The 21317-nt window shown below is 39.1% G+C and overlaps 2 protein-coding genes across 3 annotated transcripts in view; one reads left to right on the top strand and one right to left on the bottom strand.

The window, feature by feature from the left end:
* The first annotated feature begins 3743 nt into the window (after nucleotides 1-3743).
* On the top strand, nucleotides 3744-9536 carry LOC137868376 (receptor activity-modifying protein 1-like). Its single transcript, XM_068705133.1, has 4 exons — nucleotides 3744-3886; nucleotides 4714-4759; nucleotides 5747-5864; nucleotides 7301-9536. The coding sequence occupies exons 2-4, from the start codon at nucleotides 4714-4716 to the stop codon at nucleotides 7557-7559; spliced, it is 423 nt and encodes a 140-aa protein (XP_068561234.1). The 5' UTR covers nucleotides 3744-3886; the 3' UTR covers nucleotides 7560-9536.
* Nucleotides 9537-13220: 3684 nt separating this feature from the next.
* The window catches only part of slc4a3 (solute carrier family 4 member 3), a 41854-nt gene continuing 33757 nt past the window's right edge, over nucleotides 13221-21317 (bottom strand). For both annotated transcript variants that reach the window (XM_068705131.1, XM_068705132.1), the window contains 4 exons: nucleotides 20987-21240; nucleotides 18978-19147; nucleotides 16250-16423; nucleotides 13221-15145 (listed from right to left, as the gene is read on the bottom strand). In XM_068705131.1, the coding sequence (XP_068561232.1) occupies nucleotides 15068-15145; nucleotides 16250-16423; nucleotides 18978-19147; nucleotides 20987-21240 (676 nt within the window). In that variant the 3' untranslated portion in view covers nucleotides 13221-15067. The remainder of the gene's footprint in view (nucleotides 15146-16249; nucleotides 16424-18977; nucleotides 19148-20986; nucleotides 21241-21317) is intronic.

Consider the following 21317-nt stretch of genomic DNA (forward strand, 5'->3'; position numbering starts at 1 on the left):
TTCCAAACAGGACAGGTCCAAAAAGGTTATGGATTTTGCTCACTTTTTTTCAATATGTGAATACTGAATGTCTCAAGGAATTTGCAAGTAAATATAGTAACCAGCAATTATAATATTTAAATTTGCTCAATTAATTGAAACAGGAAAGTTAGAACTATAGGTTCTACTAATTGGGGAGTAGAAGAGCATGAATGATGATGATGTAGGGACTTGATGTCGGGTCATGTTGACCGATGAAGTGCGTGCCGCGCCTCTTGGAGAAGGTGAACTAGCCGGAAACTTCTCACTCATTACACAAGGAAGATATTTCCTCGTCTTTGTCCGTCCCCAGGATGGACGCTGAGATTTCCGGCCTTGCACTGTAGCTCCGGTGTGATGTCAGTGTAGTTACACGCTTCAATTTAGCTGGTCTGGGAGTATGTAGTAATGTTTGTCAGGGTCATATATCCTCATTTTGCTTGATTCTGCCACGTTTATAACAATTCTGGGATGGAAAAAAAAAAGGTTTGCTATAGGACCAATGTGCAAAAAAAGAAAAATCTTATGAATGAATGGTAAGTTTCATAGTTTTTTTGGCATGACAGATCTGTAAACAACACTATTCTAACGTTAATTTTTTTTAGATAAGTTCCTGTCATAAATTCCAACCTACTGACATTTTAGGACACTTAAAATCTCCTCCCCACCCACGTTTGCAGCTGCATGGTGATGGAATACACTTGTTCCAGTAAACAACTGGCATATCACAAGACATTGCATTCTCAAGCCCCTATAAGGCTGGTAATGTATTGTCTTCATTAGATGCTTCAATGTTTAACTTACTTTCTTTTTAATGGTGTGTTACTTTACTGGGTTATCAGTAGGCCACCATACCTGAAAGTATAGCGAGAGAGCCTCCGTTTAAGAGGGCGACCAAAACCAGTCAATACACCATTACCATACATTACAATATACCATATACCGTAACCATTCGGGGTCTTTTCGCTGTGTTAGTCATTTTGTCCTCTTGGTATCATGCTTACAATCTGGCACCTTGTCGCCACATTTTTATAAAGGTTGATGCCCAAAAATGTCCCAACAGCAAAATAAGAAAATACAGGTAGGGTCTCTTCAGAGTCAAACACCTCTAGTGGGTTGTAAGTCCATACATTCTTTTTTTTCATAATATCCTCCTCATTCTGATTTTAAATAGTTTTTGCAGACCAAAACAAGGATTTATGTTTCCCCCCCAACTTTCTGAGGCAAATAAGAAGTTTACAGTACATGGCCTCTTTGTTCTACTCTTGTTCCTACCTGACAAAATATTTTCCATGACTTTGAATGAGAGACGCTGTGCAAACAGCACTTGCATTGCCTTTCACAGGCACAGAGCATTTACAAAACGGTGTCTATCTGCCGTGTAATCTGTTTGCTCTGTCTTACACAGTTATGCCTTCAATTTAGGGAAATGGAAATATTTTCCTATGACCACTCATCAGCATTTCTCCGCTCACAAATACATTATGATTGTATTGTGTGTACGCATTGCCTAGCAACTCCAAATGAGTGGGCAATAGCTGAACAATGTTGAAACGTTTAATTTTGCACTTAAGCGGAACAACCTGATACTGTAGTGCTGAGAGATATTTTAACTGGGCTCCTGAAAGATCCATCTTTCAAAGATTAATTTAGTCTAGACAAATGGTACACCAAAGAAAGGTGGTCACATTTTCCACAGTCAGTCATTTTCCTCAGTCATGGATGTAATTCAAAGGAGAGGAGTGAAAAGGAGGCTTATATTTGGGAGGACTCTGACACCCAGCCCTAAACAAGAGATTAATGAGGTTGTAGGATTATGAAAAAAAAGGTCTCGGAATGATTTTCAATAAAGTATCGCTATAAGTACAAGAAAGGGTTTCTCTTGCTTGTTGTTTTTCATTAAAGTCTAAAACTCTAACTCAACTAAAGTGGTATTCATCAATATTCCCCAAACAGGGGAACACATGTTCTTAGATTTGATGATACATATTTAAATCACTGTTATGTAAGTAAAAAAAAAAGAAAAAAAAGAAACTATTTGCAGTATTTGGTTGCTTGGGGAAGCAGGCTCAGTTGCAGATCTGTGGAAGGAGATAATCATGTAATGACTCCAGAGGACACCAAACAGCCCTGCAGCCAGAACAGTGTCCAGCCTTATTTTTATCAAACTGTGTCTGTACATGAAGAGCTAGAACTGAATGTGAACCAGTGTCCTCTGTCAAAGTTGGCCGATGACACCAGAAGGGCACGCCCCCTGACCATGGTTACGGTGCTCGCCAGTAGCCAGACTGGTTTTGGAACGAGCATTGTCTGCTCGCCTCGCCATATTTGTGTTTTTTCAATGCTGTGTCTGCGATTTTTACGGATGAGTGCTTATGACCTGGCACATGTTTGCAACATTTTTACAGAGGGTGAAGTCAAAATAAGTCTGAATAAGAAATGACATGCAGAGAGCAGATTCTCTGCAGATACAGACACCGCCGCACACTTCTATAGCGTCACAAGTGATGAGGGATTATTGCTTTTTCAGAAAGATTCTCCTCATTCTGCCTTTAAAAAGGTGCGGCTTTGGCGGCATTTAGCGATGAAGTTGCTGATTACAACCGAGTGAAACTTCTCCCGTGTGCCAAGCGTGTACCAGAACTACGGTGGCCTACGAGTGAAAATGATAATGTGTCTTTCTGCGGCCAGCATGGTGAAGAGGACCCGCTCCATGTAGATTTAAACATCTCATTCTAAGCTAATGAAAACACAACAATTCTTAATAGCAGGTTATTACACACAAAATGAATCATACTGATAATATACATTATTATGTAATATTGCTCCTTTCTGATGTTTTTTAGCACCCTTGACACCCTGCAGGACACTAGTGGAAATTGTCACTGACAGTCTACAAGTTCAAGCAAAATCTTATTTGTTATAACTGACAAATAAAGACTTGATACATTTTTCTTGATACACAACTTGAACATAACTTGATAAAGAATCGAGGTTTTTGTATTTACGTGTGTTTTATGATTATCTGAACTCCAGAAAGATATGGGGGATAAAACAAAAATGGGTTTGTTTCCATTTTGGTTTCAGCTGCATTCTACATGGTTGAATGGTTTCTAACTTAATTAAGGTCAGGAATCGTGTGAGCTGAAAGGTTAAGCCAGGCGTCCAGGAAGTGATGTTCGCTTCTGAATATGTGTATCTGTAGCCAGTAGTGAAAGTGCTGAGCATGGATGGGAACATTCAGGTGTCTGTGTGTGTTCCCTTCGGGAGCTCTGGCTGCCTCTCACAGTCGACTGACACGTGGCTCATGTGAAATGGAAACTGTCAGCTCTCCTCATGGTTGTGAACGTTTGACTGTGTCTGTTCGTGAGCCCTGCAATAACAGCCCGGCTAAACTGTTCAAGGTATTCCCAAACATTTTGCTCAATGCATGCTGGATTAGCAGAATAATATACGTAGTCCACCCCCCAATCTCTGACTGCCACCCACTGACCTTAAAACATAAACATTGACATTAAATGTCTCTGTGAGATGCTACCATCCGGGCTTGTTGACAGTGAGGCCCCTTAGTTCAAGTGTCTCTGGGGAGGCTTTATGTGGAACGTGTCTTTGGTAGCATGGGAACAGAGGCCTCAGTCTGGGAAAGGAAGCAGGCTGTCCTTTGCTGTTGCGCAATCCAATTAGCTCTGAGTTTCAGCGATAAGAAAACTGGACCAGATGACACAAAGGGGTTTTGTGACCAGTTGTGCGTCTGTTAGCTGGCTTGTATACCATTTGAAGCATCCTCAGCACAGGTTCTAATCAAACCTATTTACCGGGAATCCACCAGGAAACTATTTTTGCTTCAAACAGCAACGTAAAAGCTGGGGTATGTGCTTATAGAGCATTTTCTCTTTGCTTATCAGTTTGGGCTTTTGAGATTTGCTTATGTAATTGATACAATCACTGATGTTTTTGTGTTATTAAGGTAAATAATATAAAAGAGAGTAAATACATATAATTAGTACATTTTTATCAATCTTTATTTTTCCATATGGACCTGTAATTAACATGACAATTTGAGAATTCACAGCATTTACAGTGCATTTGCTCCACACAAGCACAGACATCACATGTGTGTTTATTGAAAGAGAAAAAAAATCTCCCTCTCACTGCATTCCCTGGTAACATCTGTTTTCAGTGTCTGCCTCCCATGAGATAAATTCATTAATTTGTGGGAATGTCCAGGAAGCAGATGGCCACCATGTCTGTTTCATACAGGGCTTATTGTTAATGTTAATGTTTTTTTGTTCAAAATGTGGCTGGACTTTTACACATGTTCAAAATCCTGTGTGAGAAGTAACAGAGCTTTATAAAAGTAAGAGGATATTTTTTTATTTAAAATGTGACATGTCCATGAAGGAATTTCTGCAATAGAGGTCATGTATTTATTTGCTCTTCCTTTTAACGAAGCACTTTCTTATCACTCAAGTGGAGGAGGAAGTGGACTTTCCAGCTGGAGAAAGTGTGCCTGTGCTCCTGGAAATTACAGATATCACGAACTGAGTCAGAAAACATTGTGAACATTAAGTTTTGATCTTGTCATGTTCTGTTCATCGTTCGTTGTATGCGTGTAAAAAGGTTGATCACCTCATGTGCGATCTTAAAGCTGGTCCACCATTTATGTGAATGCCACGATGTTTTTCTTTTTAATAGATGGTGTTGTCTACTTACTTGTTGGCACTTATCTTCATCTGGGCAGGTAAGCTAGAATTCCAATATGCTTATGTACTTAGCTTGCTAGCAGAAGGTCAGTCAATTATATCAAAAAGAGAAATCATCAAGTGGGTTTGAAGTTCAATTAATCATTATCATTATTATTGGCTCAAAAGCAATAATAGTATTATGTATCTCTATAAAAGCAACTAGCAACAAATTTAGTGACTTATTCAGACCGGGAAAAAAAGTAATTTACTCCCATCCATGGTGCTCTCTCATTGAAGCGAACGATGCACATCGACGCCACCAATATGCCAATGAGCATATCTAGTCATCTGGCTACTTTTACGACTTTTGCAGCTACTCTCAATGGAAGAGAGTTGGCAACACTGATCATATGCCTCATTTCCACTGCAATGATGATTCAACTCCCTTTTGGTACCAGTACTTTTCTCTATTTCGTTCACTGCTGGGTTTGTGCAGGATATGACAGTGGCCTGCAGCGTTATACACCATTTAGTATCGGCTAAGCTCTCCTGAAACCTTGACTGAGCTGGTACCAAAACAAGATACCAGATACCAGCTCCTAACTTTGCTAATGGAAAACCCCAAAAGAGAGAGAGTTGAGTGTACCATGCAGCGGACTTGCAGCAATAATACAAGTTAAAAAAACAGATAGATATAGTAAATTCACATACAAAAAAAAAAAGAAGCTGACAAAGTAATAAAAGAAAGCTGTGTGCTCATTCAATAGTCTGACCCAGCGAGCAGGAGGGCACAGAACAAAAGTTCAATCAGCTGAAGCTCATGAGAGTAATTCAGAGTAACTGGGCTCTGATACGTAGTTTTGTTGCTTGAATGAAAATAAAACATTTTCCAGCTGTTTCAGTGTTGACAAGATCTTCACTAATACATGTTAACACCACATTCATAGCCTCTGTCTATGATGTTAGCCGTTCGTCTTGAGCTGTACGGAGCATTCAGACCGTCATTCTCACTCATGTAAGTGTCTCTTATGTGTTTTCTCCAGGAATGGCATGTGACCAGCACATGTTTGACAGCCATGTTGACTACTGCCTGTCAGACTTCAACAAGAGCATGGAGACAAGTGGCTATCAGGACAGTTGCCCATGGCCTACTGTAAAACGGTACATTGTATTAACAGTTGCTTTTTGTTATCATTTAACAAATGTCTTTCACAGTCACATTCTCCAAGTTAATCTTTCATCCATATCCTAGATTACAAAATTTAATATTATTTGGATCAAGTAAAAGTAAGGTGCCAGATTAAGTAAACTAGTTATTATTTCTATATTAAATCAACATTTAAGTAAAGATAAGTATCAGATTAGATTTGGTATCGGGATTAGGAACAAAAACTTGGTCAGGACATGCCTCCCGAAATTATAAATTGTGTGTAATCAAGAATGTGCACGTCACAACGAATATGAGCCATGCCATCTATTAGTCTGTGTTGAGCCTTGGCATGCACGTGTTGCAGGAAGCCATCCCTGAGCTCAACATTGTGGAGCCCAGTGAGTGAAAGCTGAGGGCTGGATAAAGTGGCACATTACACATGTTTTATGGCCTTTTCAGTGAAGATATATGACCGTTAGTCATGGGGAAAGTCAGATACTTTCCTGTTTCCTGGCTACGTTATGTGCTAGTCAAAGTTTCATCTAATTACTCAACTTTTAATAAAAATAAGTGCTAGACTCCTGGGCTCGTGTTTCCAGACAGCAGTTGTTTGTGGAGACTTTCGTTCTTGCCGTGATACCTACAACAGACTGCAGTAGACTTTAATTATGGCTGTAATAATCCATATTTTACTGTTAACATGGTTTGAGGCTAAGCTCCCATACAGCTCAAATGGTGCATTAGGGTGGGGTGTCCATCATCACAAGGAGCCCAGCTTGTTGATAAGGCCTCCAGCTGTCAGGCTCGATTGAATCTTGATACTTTCCACACTAAAAATCGTGCAGTGACACCCGCTCCCACAATTTATGTTGCTTCCCTGACGCTGTGGACGCTTCTCCACCCGGAGGACATGACACGTCAAAACTTTACAGTGAAATGTAAGCTGCCCCCATAAACACCAGTGGGCGATTTCTCCATTTATTGAAACTTCTGGAGTTGCCAAAGCTAAATGTTTTTGGCTCACTTCGCATTATTTTAAAATATTGAGTTTGAATATTAAAGTCACAGCTTTAAAGGGCCGCGTCAGCCGATCAATTTCAAATCATGTTAGCGACCGCTTTCCAAACACTGGGGTGCCACAGCACTCACTTCAGGAACCACTGCTGGAACTGTTTTAAAATGGTTTTCTACCTTGAAGACATTGTGTTCTATTAATTTCCATGTGAAATGAAAGTCAATACAGGCTTGAAAGATGTTGCAGTTTAGTATTGCAACACGATGAACATGCATTGACTGCATTTTTGTCCCATGTCATCTCACTGTTGCACGATAGTGTCTATTATTGTGAGATGCTGTGATTGCTTCATTAACTAACGACTAATATCAATTCTGGAACCATTTAGATCCGTCTTAACTTTGTGCTCTGCCTTGCTCTCCTCCTTTGCAGCATCTACAACGAACTGACGATATGCGTCGACAACGGGGCAAATAAGTCTTTGCGTAAGGGTCACGGATTTGTGAAAGACAGGGTCTTCTTGGAGGTTCATAAGATGTACTTCAGACACTGTGGACAGGTCCAAGACCCCCCGCTCACCGCTCTCATTATGTTGATAGCGCCTGTTATCATTGTCACACTCTTCCTACCAATTCTCTGTGTTAATCTCACTACCTGGAACACAGATAAGGCCAACACTTTGGGGCTCTGATGTGCTGAGCTGACAAAGGAGCTAGCAGTATTTTACAGCATGGAACTTATTCTCATAATTGTGGCCATTCTGACGGTGGGTCATGATAACTTTCACCGCGTTCTCACTCCCAACTTGTACGGCAGATTGGTCCACGTCAGTTTTGTTGTGCAGGGTTGCCTCTAGTGGCTGTAGTAATTATGACAGGAGTTGAAGAGGAAGTCAGGTGACGTAGTTTAAAGAGCGACAACTCCGCATTGGGAGGTCGGGGTGGATGAATGGGTCCAACAAATACAGGACTTAGAATGCAGCGCGACATGGAGCTACAGAGGCTATATTTGTGGCTACAAACTCACAAAAGTTGCAAATTGATTGATGGATGGATGTCATTATTTGTTGAAACTGGTTGGTACTAGGACTACCTTACGAGAGCACACTTGAAAGATGATTATATTTTGATATGAAAATACAAAAAATATATACATATTTTTTTGTCTTTACATATACACAAAATGACCACCGATGTCATCTAAAATAATTAAAAAGGTATTTTTTACTTCATCTCTCTCTTACGTAACCGAAGTCACGTAACAAACACACTTATTTTAAACTTTTCATAAACCTAACCAAGTAGTTTTATTTGAATTAACGACATTTATATGTATTGAAGTCTATCTACTACCCTGCTCAGTGAAAAATGACGGCAAAGATGCTGTGATCAAACCTCCGCTTGGGAGGAGTTGGAAGTGAGAATGTGATGCAACTTTGCATTCACCACCTGTGGTGAAGAGATACCGGGAAATGTGGACTAAGGCAAAACAAACCATGGTTCACAACATGTGCTTTGTAAATAAACCTTAATTTCAACAAAAGTTAGTTGGAAACATTAGCCAATCAATAGGGATATTTTCTTTGTTTACTTTTGGTCGGACTCATGGAAAAGTGTTGAAATGATGATTCATGTAGAACTAAAGGCTCAAGCTGTTCCCAATTTAATCTTCATGAAATCTTTGAGTGCAAAGTTGGCGTGACCCACAATTATGAAAGTATTGCATTTTTCCTTCAAGTAATAGATACGTACAAACACAGACCAATACTGTAAATACCACTCCACTTTTACAATCTGTTAAAAGTAAAATTAAAAATGTATTTTAAATTTGGAATATTCGTATCAAAGTATCCACTTACATGCAATATTATATATAATATATTCATTGTGTTCTTCTCATTTTAAACCTAAAAAAAGTATTGTATGATATGGAATGTGCACCCCAGGACTAATATTTATTACTGTCAAAGCATGTATTGTTGAAGTGTAATCTTCTCCTCAAATGTTCTATATGTCTCAATGGCTGTGTATGTCATTCGCATGGTTTCAGGACATATACATTCATAAAAACATATAAATATTTCTATTTCTGCTAATAGAGCACCCTTCATACACACTGTGCCTTTAAGTATTACATACATTCTAGGTAGAACTTCATACTTGACTGTCTAAATACTTAGCTGTGAATGTCTGAACTTTCTGGAACTCATTATTCTGTCATATATGGTGAACTCCACCCATCTGGCACCTATAGCAAGTCGAGGAAAATAAAACCGTAATGATCGACTGCACTGTTTGACACCAACTTCATACTTGAAATATACTGTATTGTATTGTCATTTTTTTTACAGCTGACCAAAAAAAAAAAAAAAGAATAGTTCTTTTTGTATTTGAAACACATAATACATATTTATTCCAGACAAAAAAATAATGTTTTACAGTTGATTGAAAACCTCTTTACAGCCACAAGGACCTGCTATTCAAGTAGCCCCACAAACCAAGTGTCAGTCTGTGTTACAAATGCAAACATACTGCATTTCACAATTTTGTCATCAGATGAGTATACATCTAGAGATTGTTGTGTAGAGCTGTGTGTCATCAAAACAACGCAAAACTCCATTAAGCAATGGTGTCAATGTCAACTCTAATAAACTTTCTGCGAACGTGAAGTCAATGCTAGTAGTGCCAGTCTCACTGAGAATCCAAACCAATCTCAGGGCGCACTCTGTCCGCACAAACATGAAGTAAACAAGAAGGCATTGAATAGTTGTGCATATAGCAATCCAATGGAATGGCCATGTTACTTTGTTTCTGCTGGAAGTTACTGTACGCTTGTTGTAAAGTCACTTTCTATGCTTTTAAGGACTCAAAATTGCTTAATGCAGCTTTTATGGAAATCATGGCTTTAAATGGTTGTAAAAATCATAAATGTTCCTGAATGAACAACCCTGTCACAACACTATAATAAAACCTTCTAATGTTAAAGAGAGTATTTCACTTAATAAAAAAAGAGTACACACAAAGGATTAGTATTTCATTTATAACCCATGAGGTCAACAAAGTATAATGAAGACCGAAATTAGGAAACTACTCCTGGTAAGGAACTAATCCTTAGGTATGCAGTGCAATTACAGAAACATGAATGGCATTCCTGCAGTATCCAAAAGACACTATGAAGTATAATTCTGTGCTCGTATATCACTGTGAACAACCTTCCTTATAATAGTGGATCTAGTTGCACACACATTGAATTTATAGTTAAATAATGCTTGAACCTAACACACTATTCCATATGCTAGAACTCCAAGATCGCCAGACGTCTTTACTCAAACCAAAGATGTTGAATTAAAAAGAGGTTCAAAAATAACAGAGCCAGGTCTTAGATTTGGGTGGGTGGTCTGCCCTGCTACCATGGTGGTATAAGGCGACTAAATGTGGTGAACTCAGAACATTGACATGGCAGAACTTTTTGAGGGTCAAAAAAACTGTTTTTCTTTTCATCTTGCGTGTTTCAACATCTAGCGCCCAGACGGGACAGAGTGGCAGCACCACGCCTTTTATTATCTTTAATAATACCCACAATTCCACTTTTTCCTCTTGTGTAAACACTGAGAGGATGTTTTGCTAAGTAACACGCTCACTGGCTCTGTCTTGGCTATGGTCTATGCAGCTCCACACATACTCAGACACACCAGTTCCTGCCATAACAAGAGCACGTGGCTGTTTGGAGCAGCCTAGCAGTCTTGGATCGTCAGACAACAAAGGACAATGACCCTTGCGACTCTTTTACCACTGTGGGTCAACCAGCTCACCAAATAGCATAGCTCCACTGAACTCCAACTACTTGGGTCAAAAGTCGTAGTCAGATTTTAATCATATGGTGTCCATCTACTATTTGTTTTTCATAGCGTTGCAACTTAAGTGCGAATACTAGCCATGTGCTGGTTATGTTTGGAAGTCAATCAATAACAAAACTATTAATTGAGCACAAAATGAGTCAAAGTTTCAATAAAGTTGATAGTCACCATGGACAGATTCATCGGCCTGAAACAAGTTTTGTGTAAGACCATGTTTAAAAATCGGCTCTCGCTTTTCTCAAGCTAATTCAGCAGCCTGAGGTCTTGAGAATGTCAAACTGCTCGCCAATAAATGTTGGCCAACAGTCCTCAACAAGACATAGACACGTCCAACTATTAAGGTCACAATTAAAATCTTCTTACCAGATGATACTCCAGGTCAATTACTTTGGCCTGTTCTGCTTTCAGCTGGAGTTAACATCAAAAGAATATAAAGAGCCAAAACACAGAGCATGACTTCTAAGATGGAGTGAAGAGGAAGCCTGACTGCCAGCTAACAGGGCTGCAGCTACTATGCACAAGAGTTCATGTCCTCTGGATTTTGTTGTAGGAATTTGAAATTGAAGTTACAGTTCATCATTCAATTAAGGGTCACATTTACACTGCGTTCCAAATCCCATACTTTTTCTTTTTACTTTTCGTGTATACCGCATCTGCCTTCACAAAATATGTCCTGTTGCATGCAGTATGCATTCAATCGGGACGTATTAATTTAACATAGCATTGCACCTTGTGAGATTGTAATAGAACAACCAGGAAACAAAATATATGATGTTTTGGTAATAGACATTTAAATGAAGTGGATTTAAAGGAGCCATGTGGAGTTTTTCACCACTAGTAGCGCTATGGAGCAATGAGTTTAAGTATGTGCCCCTTTTCGTTTGCCTTTTGTGACTGTGAAGTAACACCTGCCGACTGTTTCACGTTGATACACTGATCAACAGAGGGTGGTGGTAATGTGCATTGAAATGTAGCAATCGGGAAAGATGCTTCAAACTAGCTTTGTAGCAGGACACACACAATACCTTCCAAATCGCATTCTTTTTCGCTTGAATACGTTCTGAAGATATACGTATTGTTGCATGCAGTATGACATACAACTTTGTCATAATATTCCAGCTTGAACTTTGACCCTCTTGCTTTCCACTGCGCAGAGTCAGAATAGCCAGAAAAGCATTCTGGCTAACTGCATCCTAGTATTTTTGGCATACTGCATTTGACAAACTATGTATTAGGACATGCTAAATCTTTTTCTGGCATACTTAACAGTATAGCAATATGTGTATTGGAACGCACATATTGTTTAAAGGCGGAAACCAACATTTTTTTTGGACATGGTTCTTTTACATTTGCCAATATAAAAATAATTTTCCCGATTAGAATTGAATTCCTAGCGGATGGTAGAAAGATATATTAGTCAAACATCTTTTGGAAAATCTTGTATTCATCTCTGTTACATATAATTGTTTAAAATGAATACAAACATTACAAAATAAGGTAACAATAAAACTGTAGATGAATTAAATATAGGGGGCAATTTTTTTGTACACATTTTTTTAAATTGTTTGGTTATCTAAATCTCAGTATTTTTGAAAGTATGGTCAAAGCCCTGCTCACTTGTATCCAACACATATTACCTCTCGTGTGCTCAACTGTCTTTTTGGTCGCTCAATAGCTTTACCTTTAATGGACCTCCGTAAATTGGAATCAGCTTTACTAAGTCTGGAAAGCAAAAATCATGTGCCTGAAAATACAAGCAGCCAAACATTTACATTCAATAACGTCATGAACACAGCGGGGCCAAGTATAATGGAGTATAATGGAGATAACGTATCAGTTTATTTGCTCTCAGTTTGCCCTTTTAGTCTTTGTAAACCCTGAAACAAAAACACATGGTTGAAAAGGTCCATTAAGCCTATTTTAAATGACACTCCTATAGAGTCCTAAAACACATTCTGTCACTCATTAACTTGGGGATCTGCAGAATTAAATACAGACTACAGCAGGTGTACGCTTCACATCAAAGTGTAGCTTCAAGTGTTTGCCTAAAGACAACAATGGAGGATTAATTTACAGCATAATTCCATGTCACTTTGCTGGAGTAAACACATTATTCACTTCACTTATATTAATTTCCTCCATTGTATAGCACAAACGTCTGGACTGTAAGCTCTATATTTTTACATCGCAAGTGTTGGATTGCCTTGACCGCTTTATGTACACACAAGAGACGACAAACTAAAGGCTTGGAAGCAATATTTACAGATCGAAGGTCAGTTTCCCCTGAGACAGAATTCTTGCATGGCTCATAATGTAGAACATGGTTAAATGAAATGAGACATACTAATCTGGTTAGCATACAAAATCTATACTACACTGCTGACCCTGAAATCTTTTCTTTTTATAGCTTCACTTTTAAGCACTTTGGAGTTTTTAGTAGTGGATTGTATATCTGCTGAAGTAATCATTATTATCAGGTAAAAACAAGAAAACATGTTTTTGTTTTCTATTTTGCCATGTTTAATAGTTATTTACAGAAATCTCTTCAGCTGCCACCCAGTGTGTTGTTCCTGATTCCACCTTAAATTTCTTTACCCATTGAAGCTGATACAGTGTAGAAGTGAACACACATATGAAAGGTGCAAGGATAGAAAGGGCCGGGAATACTGTTTAAAAGTGTCATGTTTATAGACAAAATATTAAACTTGGGAATAGTGACAGTGTGCAGAAACCTTCTACTACTTCCCATCAACTGCAACATACATAAAATGCTCCGAAATGTAGTATTTAAACTGAAAAGTTAGTGAGAATGGAGTCTAACTCACTGGCCTTTTTAGCCAAAATCACATCAATTTCTTCCTCTCTTTTATAAATAACAGTGTCACACAAATCGGTGCTCGACTTGTTAAGTCTCTTATGAAAAATAATTTTATTTACAACTGGTGTTTCTGTGTGGCAGAAGTAAGGTCTCTGATTACGTGTCATGACTGGATGGTTATATTTAAATTCTATAGTGGGCTCGCAATATAGGTGAAAACTAAATCTCTTGGTATTTCAAAAGAGCTCTGAACACAGGTGGTACATTGTAATTCCAAGCTCACAGTCTTACTGTACAATGCATCATTCATACGTCCTGCCAACACTCAACTGTTCCCCAGCGTTTTCAGTGCTTGTGTGTTTGCTTAGTGCTTATGCTTTTCCAGCCAAATGTGTTACTATATTATTCATGACATCCCTGAAAAAAATGCACCACGACGTGGAAATATTGCGGAGAAGATGAAAGAATAATGACTGAATGTGTCCACCTACACAGGGTTCTTCTTTTTAATTTCATAGCAACTCTTATAGCAATTTGAGCTATTGGGAGTCTAAACATCACTGAGAGTCTGGCATGGCATCAAGTCCAAAGGTCACAAAATAAATAGATACAACAGAGTAGAAAAATAAGGTTGAGACCATGTTAGCTATTTACTTATACATCCAAGGTCACAATAACGGGGTCAGTGGACTGGTATGTTGGGCATTAAACACCTAGCAAAGTACAGAAACACCCCTTGAAGAGATTTGCACAGTCTCTGTAGAGACTTTGGCTTCAAGGGGAGAGTACATTTAGAGAGGAGGCTTTGTGCCAGGGAGCTCAGTTGGCAGCGACAAAAGTGAACTTTTGCCCAGTCAAAGTGCTCATTACTAAAAGTCTGTACAGAAAGGGAAAGGACTACTTAACTCCTTGTTTGCACATCATTGCAACGTATAGGCAATGGCAGTAGTATAAAGGGAAAAGGCAGCTAAACTACACAGGCAGTGGAATTTAGGGCTTTGAGATTTAGTTTCAGTTCATCATTATGCATTTTGATGAAAATCCGCTTCCTGGATGAAAATGAAATGAAAGCAAATCAACCCCTTTTTCCCGCTTTCTGGACAAAAATAAGTCTAAATGATCCAGCCCGCTGTAGCCCTAGAGGTCACCACCATCATTGCACTCATGCCCAGAACCTGCAGAGTAATTAAAGGGATAGACAGGAAAAAAAGTTGGATAAAGTGTTCATGTAAGTTACATTTCTTTGCTAGATTTGCACTGTCCACTTCAGGTAGGGTGCTCAGGCTTCAGGGAGTTTAACACACCACCACCACCACCACAGAGATCTAACATTATGTGTGCTCTTTTAGAAAAAACTGGAATGAACAAAGGTAAGAAGGGAACATCCAGCTATAACAACATTACTGTCGCTCCTCTCGCTTTATCACCACTACGCAGAGACAGTGAGGTTTCCGGAGAGGCTACCTCCGATTGGTCCGGGCTGGAGGGTGGAGAAATTCATACTGGCAAGGGTCCAATTTTAAATTTATACAAGCATGTGGATCTCGTTGTACTCGTCTCGTCCATCTTCATCGAAGTTGGGAGAATCCTCGTCGCAATCCAGCTGTGAAAAAGACAAATTATCTTCAATAATTTTCATTCAAGGCTTGCTCAAAGGTCAAAATCAGGCCACTTTGAATGCTTTGAAACCTAACCCTTTTGAAGCTGTTCAAACACACTCTGGTGCACTTTTGACTGATCGGAGAGCTGTATATTCAACTATCGGACTGAGACCATGTGAATTATGGATCTCGGTCTGCTTCAAGGGGAAATAAATGATGCGACATTTTGGAAAATTTGCTTATTTGCTTTCTAGTAGAGAGTTGAATGAAAAGATTGATTCTCTGCAAGAAAGCCCAAGTATTTCTCAAATGTCTTACTAGTCCTTTGATAGAGCAAGTTCCAGCTCTTCATGCTTACAGCTCTTTGTTCGTAAAAAGTCAGGGTGAAAAGGAAGCGGACCAAAACTAAAAGGCAACAATTTATCTTTTTTTTTTCCCTGGTCCAGACCAGATGAAACAAGGTGTGCAAGACTCAGAAATACCTAAACGTGTTTGTTTGAGAAAAAAAAATCAAAGAATAAAAAGAAAATGTATAGTGTGTACAATGTGGTTCATATAAAGGTGACAGTTAGAGGGGTGATGGATCTGACATCATGGAGGTCTAATTTTGGTACTTTTACAGTTTTTAATTATTTCCAAGGTCCTCTGTAGTTTGACTCTACAGTGCCTTGGGTTCATGAGACCTTTGGATGAACACAACACGGATGGTGGTCAAGTTAAGAACAAAGCTGTTTATACTAGTCCTGAAAAAGTTGACATTTTGGAAATGGAAGGCTTTAATCTGACAGTGTTGACATGTATGGGTTTAGGGGATCTAACCAAGAAAACATGGAGCCCGGCTTCAGGTTGGACTGTGAATCTTTTTGTGGTTCGAAAAGAAATATTTGCATATCATCTGAAAATATTAGCATTAGAAAGCCGTCCATGATCACAGGGGAGAAAAATCATTCGTAGTTTCTTTGTTTGATTTCTTTAAGAGATGTTAAAAACATGCCAACATCCATGTATAAAATTTGCTGTAAAATAAGTATCCTGGGGCTATGTGGGATCAGATTATTGTGGCAAAGATTCAAACATTCCTGGGGCGTCTCTGCTCCACAACCTACCGCCTGGAGCTCACGTTCCTCGAAAATCCTGGAGAGGATGAGGCGTCGAAGCGGCACTGTCATGATGAGGACAAAGGGGAACGCCAGGGAGGCCTCGGTAGACTTCACTACCCACAGAGCCACGATGCACGCCAGCTGGATGATGGTGAACATGTTCATACGCCATGTCTTCACCTGAAGCAACACACATGTGGTGGTTAAAGGGTAGAAAACAAATACAGACAAACACAGTGCAGACGTACACAGAGAGATACTCATAGACGCATATAGAGGCACATTGAACACACTGAATCCCAAATTATTCCCTTATCTTACATGTTTTTGGCTCCATCTAGTGGAAAATCCTGCATCTAATGATTTGTCTGAAATAAGTCAACCTGAACTTTCTCTAAACTTTTCCTGTCTTTTTCCTGTTTTTCAAAATTTAATTTCAATCTGACACCAAGCCAAAATCCATAATTTTGATGCCAACACTGTTACAGTACAATTATGTGGGGGAGAGCCATATGTCATCATTAGCAGGATCTTCTGAGAATATTTCCATTGCAACAGACACAACACAGATGTTCCTGTTCATGTGGGATTTTACTCATGTAATGTTCCTTTGAGATTGATTCTAATCACTCATTCAGTATCAATGCTCAAAACAAGATCTGGTGATATCAAAGCTTAAAGTACCTTAACGCATGTCATACTTTTGTTGGATTGCCATTGTCAAGTATTATAACGCTTGAAGAGGTAAAACAGCAACACTTGAAGTATACAGAACAACTTCATCAGGGTCATCACAGCCGCAAACTGAAATGCTTTGTTCTAACAATAACGTTGTTCTATGCTATAAGTGTTGTTGGAGTTCTACCTCTTCAGACTGGTTCCCTTATCTAACCTTGGAAGTAGGTGAAGCTGTGCTGGAAATCCCTGCTCTGCTTCTACGATGTATACGCCAATGTGTTGGTTGTGTTTGTCTAATGGTGCATTCTGAACTTGTCAGCTGCCATTTTATGTCATCTTCCCATTTACTTCTAAATGTAATGAGTAAGCTAGCTCGGTGTTGCAGTGTTTTTGTTTTGTGTTGGTTTGGTTTATTAATAAATAAAAAAGTATTATTATATTTCCATCTATTATTTAAGCCTTGTCCACCCTGCAGAGGAGGTATTGTATGCTGTCTGCACAATTGTTTCCTACTGTATATTCATGTATTTTCATCACCACCCCTCACCTCAGCTTAAAGAATAGGGTATTCTAATGTATGTAAATATATTGTTCTTGCTCTATAAAATAAATACGTCAAAGGTTATCTGAAGTTGACATGAGGCTGCAGCAAATAGAGATTGAAAAACCAAATGGTTGAAATTACAGTCCTTTTATTGTTAAATTCCCTCTTTGATTTACTCTCCCTCCACTGCAGCTCAGCAAGGACATGTTGGCTGTGGAAATACAAAGTAGGCATTTCATAACCAAAAGATTTATTATATTATCTTCAAATAAACATTGGAATTAATTTTTCCACAAAGCAATGACTGCAGATATTGTCCCCATCACTTCCATTGGAAGCCTGTGAGAGTTAAGAATCTTACAATTGCCTTTATAAAGAGGAGGAATGATTACAGCAAGTGTTAATGGTCACATGGGGACCTAACTGTTGTTTTAAACTGTGAGCTTATCCTTTAATATGACCTGTATGTGTACAATGGGCCCCTGGGCCCCACCACTACTCGTAGTTCTGGTATTTGTGTCTCTTTGTAGTCATGTTGAGTCTCTTTGTAGTTGCTTTGTGTCTCTTTGTGATTATTATGTCTCTTTGTAGTTGCTTTGTTGTCACTGTTTCACTTTGTAGTCATGTTGAGTCTCTTTGTGGTCATTGCGTCTCTTTGAAGCCATTTTGGGTCTCTTTATAGTTGCTTGATATCCCTTTGTAGTCATGGTGAGTATCTTTATAGTTGATTGATGTCTCTTTGTTGTCATTTTGAGTCTCTCTGTAGTTGCTTTGTGTCTCTTTGAGATCACTGTGTCATTTGTAGTCCTGTTCAGTCTCTTTGTAGTCTTTTTGTGTCTTATAGTAGTCGCTTCATGCCATGTGGTCATTTTGAGTCTCTTGCTGGTTGGTACGAGTTTATTTGACACTTTGGGCCCCTGGGCCTTATGTAAAAACCTTATCCAGGTTTCTGATCATTCTCTGCTATGTGTGCAGGTGCACCCTGAGATAGAGTTGCACAGCAATAAGTCAGTAAAACACATAATATAGAGATAAACAATATAATGAGAATCAAAACACTGAAATAAATGTAACCGTCTGACACTAGTAATGCAGAAGACAAAACAATTGTATTCTTCCATTACTGATGGTCAGATGGAGAAGCTAAATCCAGCAGTGTGATGAATGCAGCCAGAAACCCAACTGTGTTCATCCTCAACTGTTGAGGTAACTCTGTTTGGAGTCAAAAATCCAGCAACATTTTCCTCCTCTGCTTGTAACTCTCTGTTGGTTAAAGAAATGACAGATTTGCTGGTTGTAGTGGAGTCCAAGTGTGGCCTATAGCTGTAAAAAACCTGGATGCCTTTCATGTTTACTGTATAAAGGGTTCTGAATGATCAGGTCTCTCTATCAAACCAAGCTCAAAACTGCCTCTGCTCTGCTGCAGTTACCACTGTGCGGGGTTTGGCTTCTCCATCTTACCACTAATAACAGAAGACGAGCGCTTAACAACGTCCGTATTGCGTGTGTTACCTTGGTGACGTAGATGTGGTCAGGGTGATGCTTGGCAGGCGTGACCATAAGTGTGATGCGTTCATACAGTTGGATGCCTGTCAAAGAGGTGACCCCCATGTACAGGAAGATGCCGAAGAGCACAGCCAGAGGGATGAGGCGGAGCACGTCTGTCATCACTATGGACATGCCTGATGGGTAGAAATGGGTTAAAGGCTTATTTTTCAAATGGCAGTCTTACTGTTTTTGAGCCACACGTGAAAAAGCAATTTGCAACTGTGGAGAGAATTATTCATTCAACAAGAGAACAGCCCTCATGACAAACATGCTGTCAATGCTGTTGATTCGAAACACATTCACTGTTAAGCTGTCTTGGTTGAAACGCTCTTTGGGCTAATCCAAAAGGTCTTATTCCAAATCTCAAGCAGTATTTAAATCAAACAAAGGCTCAACAATCATGATGAGTCATTATTGTTGTATACTCAAACTGGATCAAACTAATACTTAGGACTACTTTGGGAACCCTACCTTAATTGAAACAAGATATCCTGCTGGCAAAATAGTACTAGTCAGTGGATGAAGACAATGTCGCAATATCAGTCCATTTTGAGTTTAACAATTTTCATTTGGAAAATGACTCTTTTGGTTCATTTTGTAAACAGATTATAAAATCATTGTAAGCTCTCTAAGCAACGGCTGATTCATACTTTGTGAATGTCTAGGCATGCAGAGGTGCAGAAGTGCACTCTGTACCTTTTGAGCTTGTGTTTTCTCTCAAGACAAATAATTGCCTGGAAATTCCAGCACTGTAATAATGTGGTAGAAAAAAAACAACCACAGCCAGATAATAAAAGAAAATAATTTCTCTGCAAGTGGTCAGTAGTTCAGATTCCTCCAGCTCCATCCAGTTGCACTTGGTTGTGTGTGGATGTGATTTGTTTATTGTCACTTTTAACTATTTTGTGGAATGACATGCTTTTCATGATTAATTTTACAAGTTTTTAAAAAATGTATAACAATACTAAATTTCATATGGTACTCAAGAGGAGCATTCCACCAACCAATTGGCCAGTTGCTAAACCCCATCCCCCTTGGTTACCATTGCTTCTTTGCCTTTGAAGCTTTTCGTTATAGCATGGCATGTTTGAAGTTAACAGTGATTATAGTGGCAGTGATTTACTTCACTAATATAAAGTGTTGAAACAATGGGTCTCCCGTTACACACTGAGGGTAAACAAAAGCAGGCTTCTCATTTCTAGCCAACAACTGTGGAGTTTGGCTGAAATCACAATTGTTGCTGGCAGAGTTTTCCAACTGTATCTAGTGTAAGCCACTGCTCACGTTGAAACTCTGTAAATTGGTTGTAAACTCTGTCTCCGGCTTACTTTTTCGTGTTCCAAGCTAATTCCTTTAGAAATGAGAACCCTGTAAAAGAGTCCTAAGTGTGTGTAGATGATGTCTGCATTCATGATAAAAGACTAGGCTTGTCCCAGGCAAAAAGTTAGCATTCTCACCAGTTTATGATAATGGAGCTGAATTGGTTTTGAATTACGGTGTAGCCTCTGAACTTTACTTTAAAGTTAGTCACTTCAAACAGGAGAAAATGCATTGAGGAGGAGGACTATTACTGGAGCCCTGGGAGGCAAGTGACAAAAAAAGTCAATGTTTTCTCTCCTCTGTTTTTGACTTAAGAACAAGTAAAAAAAAAAGTTTTGCCAGCTGAAATAAGTTTTGCACGCATCATTTTTTTTGGCAGGTGATTTACATTTGTTGGTAAGGATAATTTTTCTATGTTCGCTGTTGTAGTAATCATGTCGGCCACTACTACTTATCCAAGCATGCTAAACACAAGGTTTGTGTGTTATGTGGAGGACAATATGCTTTTAGTCCAATACAAAATTTGGTGAACATGTACTTTAGCCTCTTGTGGCCAAAATGAGTATTACAACAACAAACACAATCCTGACAAAAAAAGAAAAATCACCTGCCAAATTACCATCCAACAGTCCCACTCTTCCCTTTCCCCTTACCAACAAGAACAGCCACAAGAAGCCCGGTCAGCCTCTGTTCTTTCACCTCCTGGATCATGGGCTTTTCGCCGGGCGCCGTGGCTTTGCTCATGACGGTGAGGGCGTTGACATGAGTGACGGAGCGTACAGTGGCCGCGGTGAGCCATGGCAGGCCAAAAAGAGGACAGATGGCACCCAGAATGACAATGAGAAGAAGATCCAGGTGGAACCCGGAGCCTTTAACCAGGCGACGCTCCTTCTTAGAGACTATCAACCTGATGGATTGGGGGAAACATTTTAACAGATTATAAAATAGTGGAAGTAAAATCTGTAAAAAAAAAATAAAATACTA

Source organism: Cebidichthys violaceus, unplaced genomic scaffold (assembly GCF_023349555.1).
Source record: "Cebidichthys violaceus isolate CVI_PGR_0920_01 unplaced genomic scaffold, fCebVio1.0.p SCAF_11, whole genome shotgun sequence".
Lineage (NCBI taxonomy): Eukaryota > Metazoa > Chordata > Actinopteri > Perciformes > Stichaeidae > Cebidichthys > Cebidichthys violaceus.

What these genes read in the sequence shown, in the direction of transcription:
- LOC137868376 (XM_068705133.1), top strand. Translation starts at nt 4,714, where the DNA reads ATGGTGTTGTCTACTTACTTGTTGGCACTTATCTTCATCTGGGCAG. An exon ending in ACTTATCTTCATCTGGGCAG is followed by an intron (nt 4,760 to 5,746) that starts GTAAGCTAGAAT and finishes TGTTTTCTCCAG; the next exon opens with GAATGGCATGTGACCAGCAC. An exon ending in CCATGGCCTACTGTAAAACG is followed by an intron (nt 5,865 to 7,300) that starts GTACATTGTATT and finishes CCTCCTTTGCAG; the next exon opens with CATCTACAACGAACTGACGA.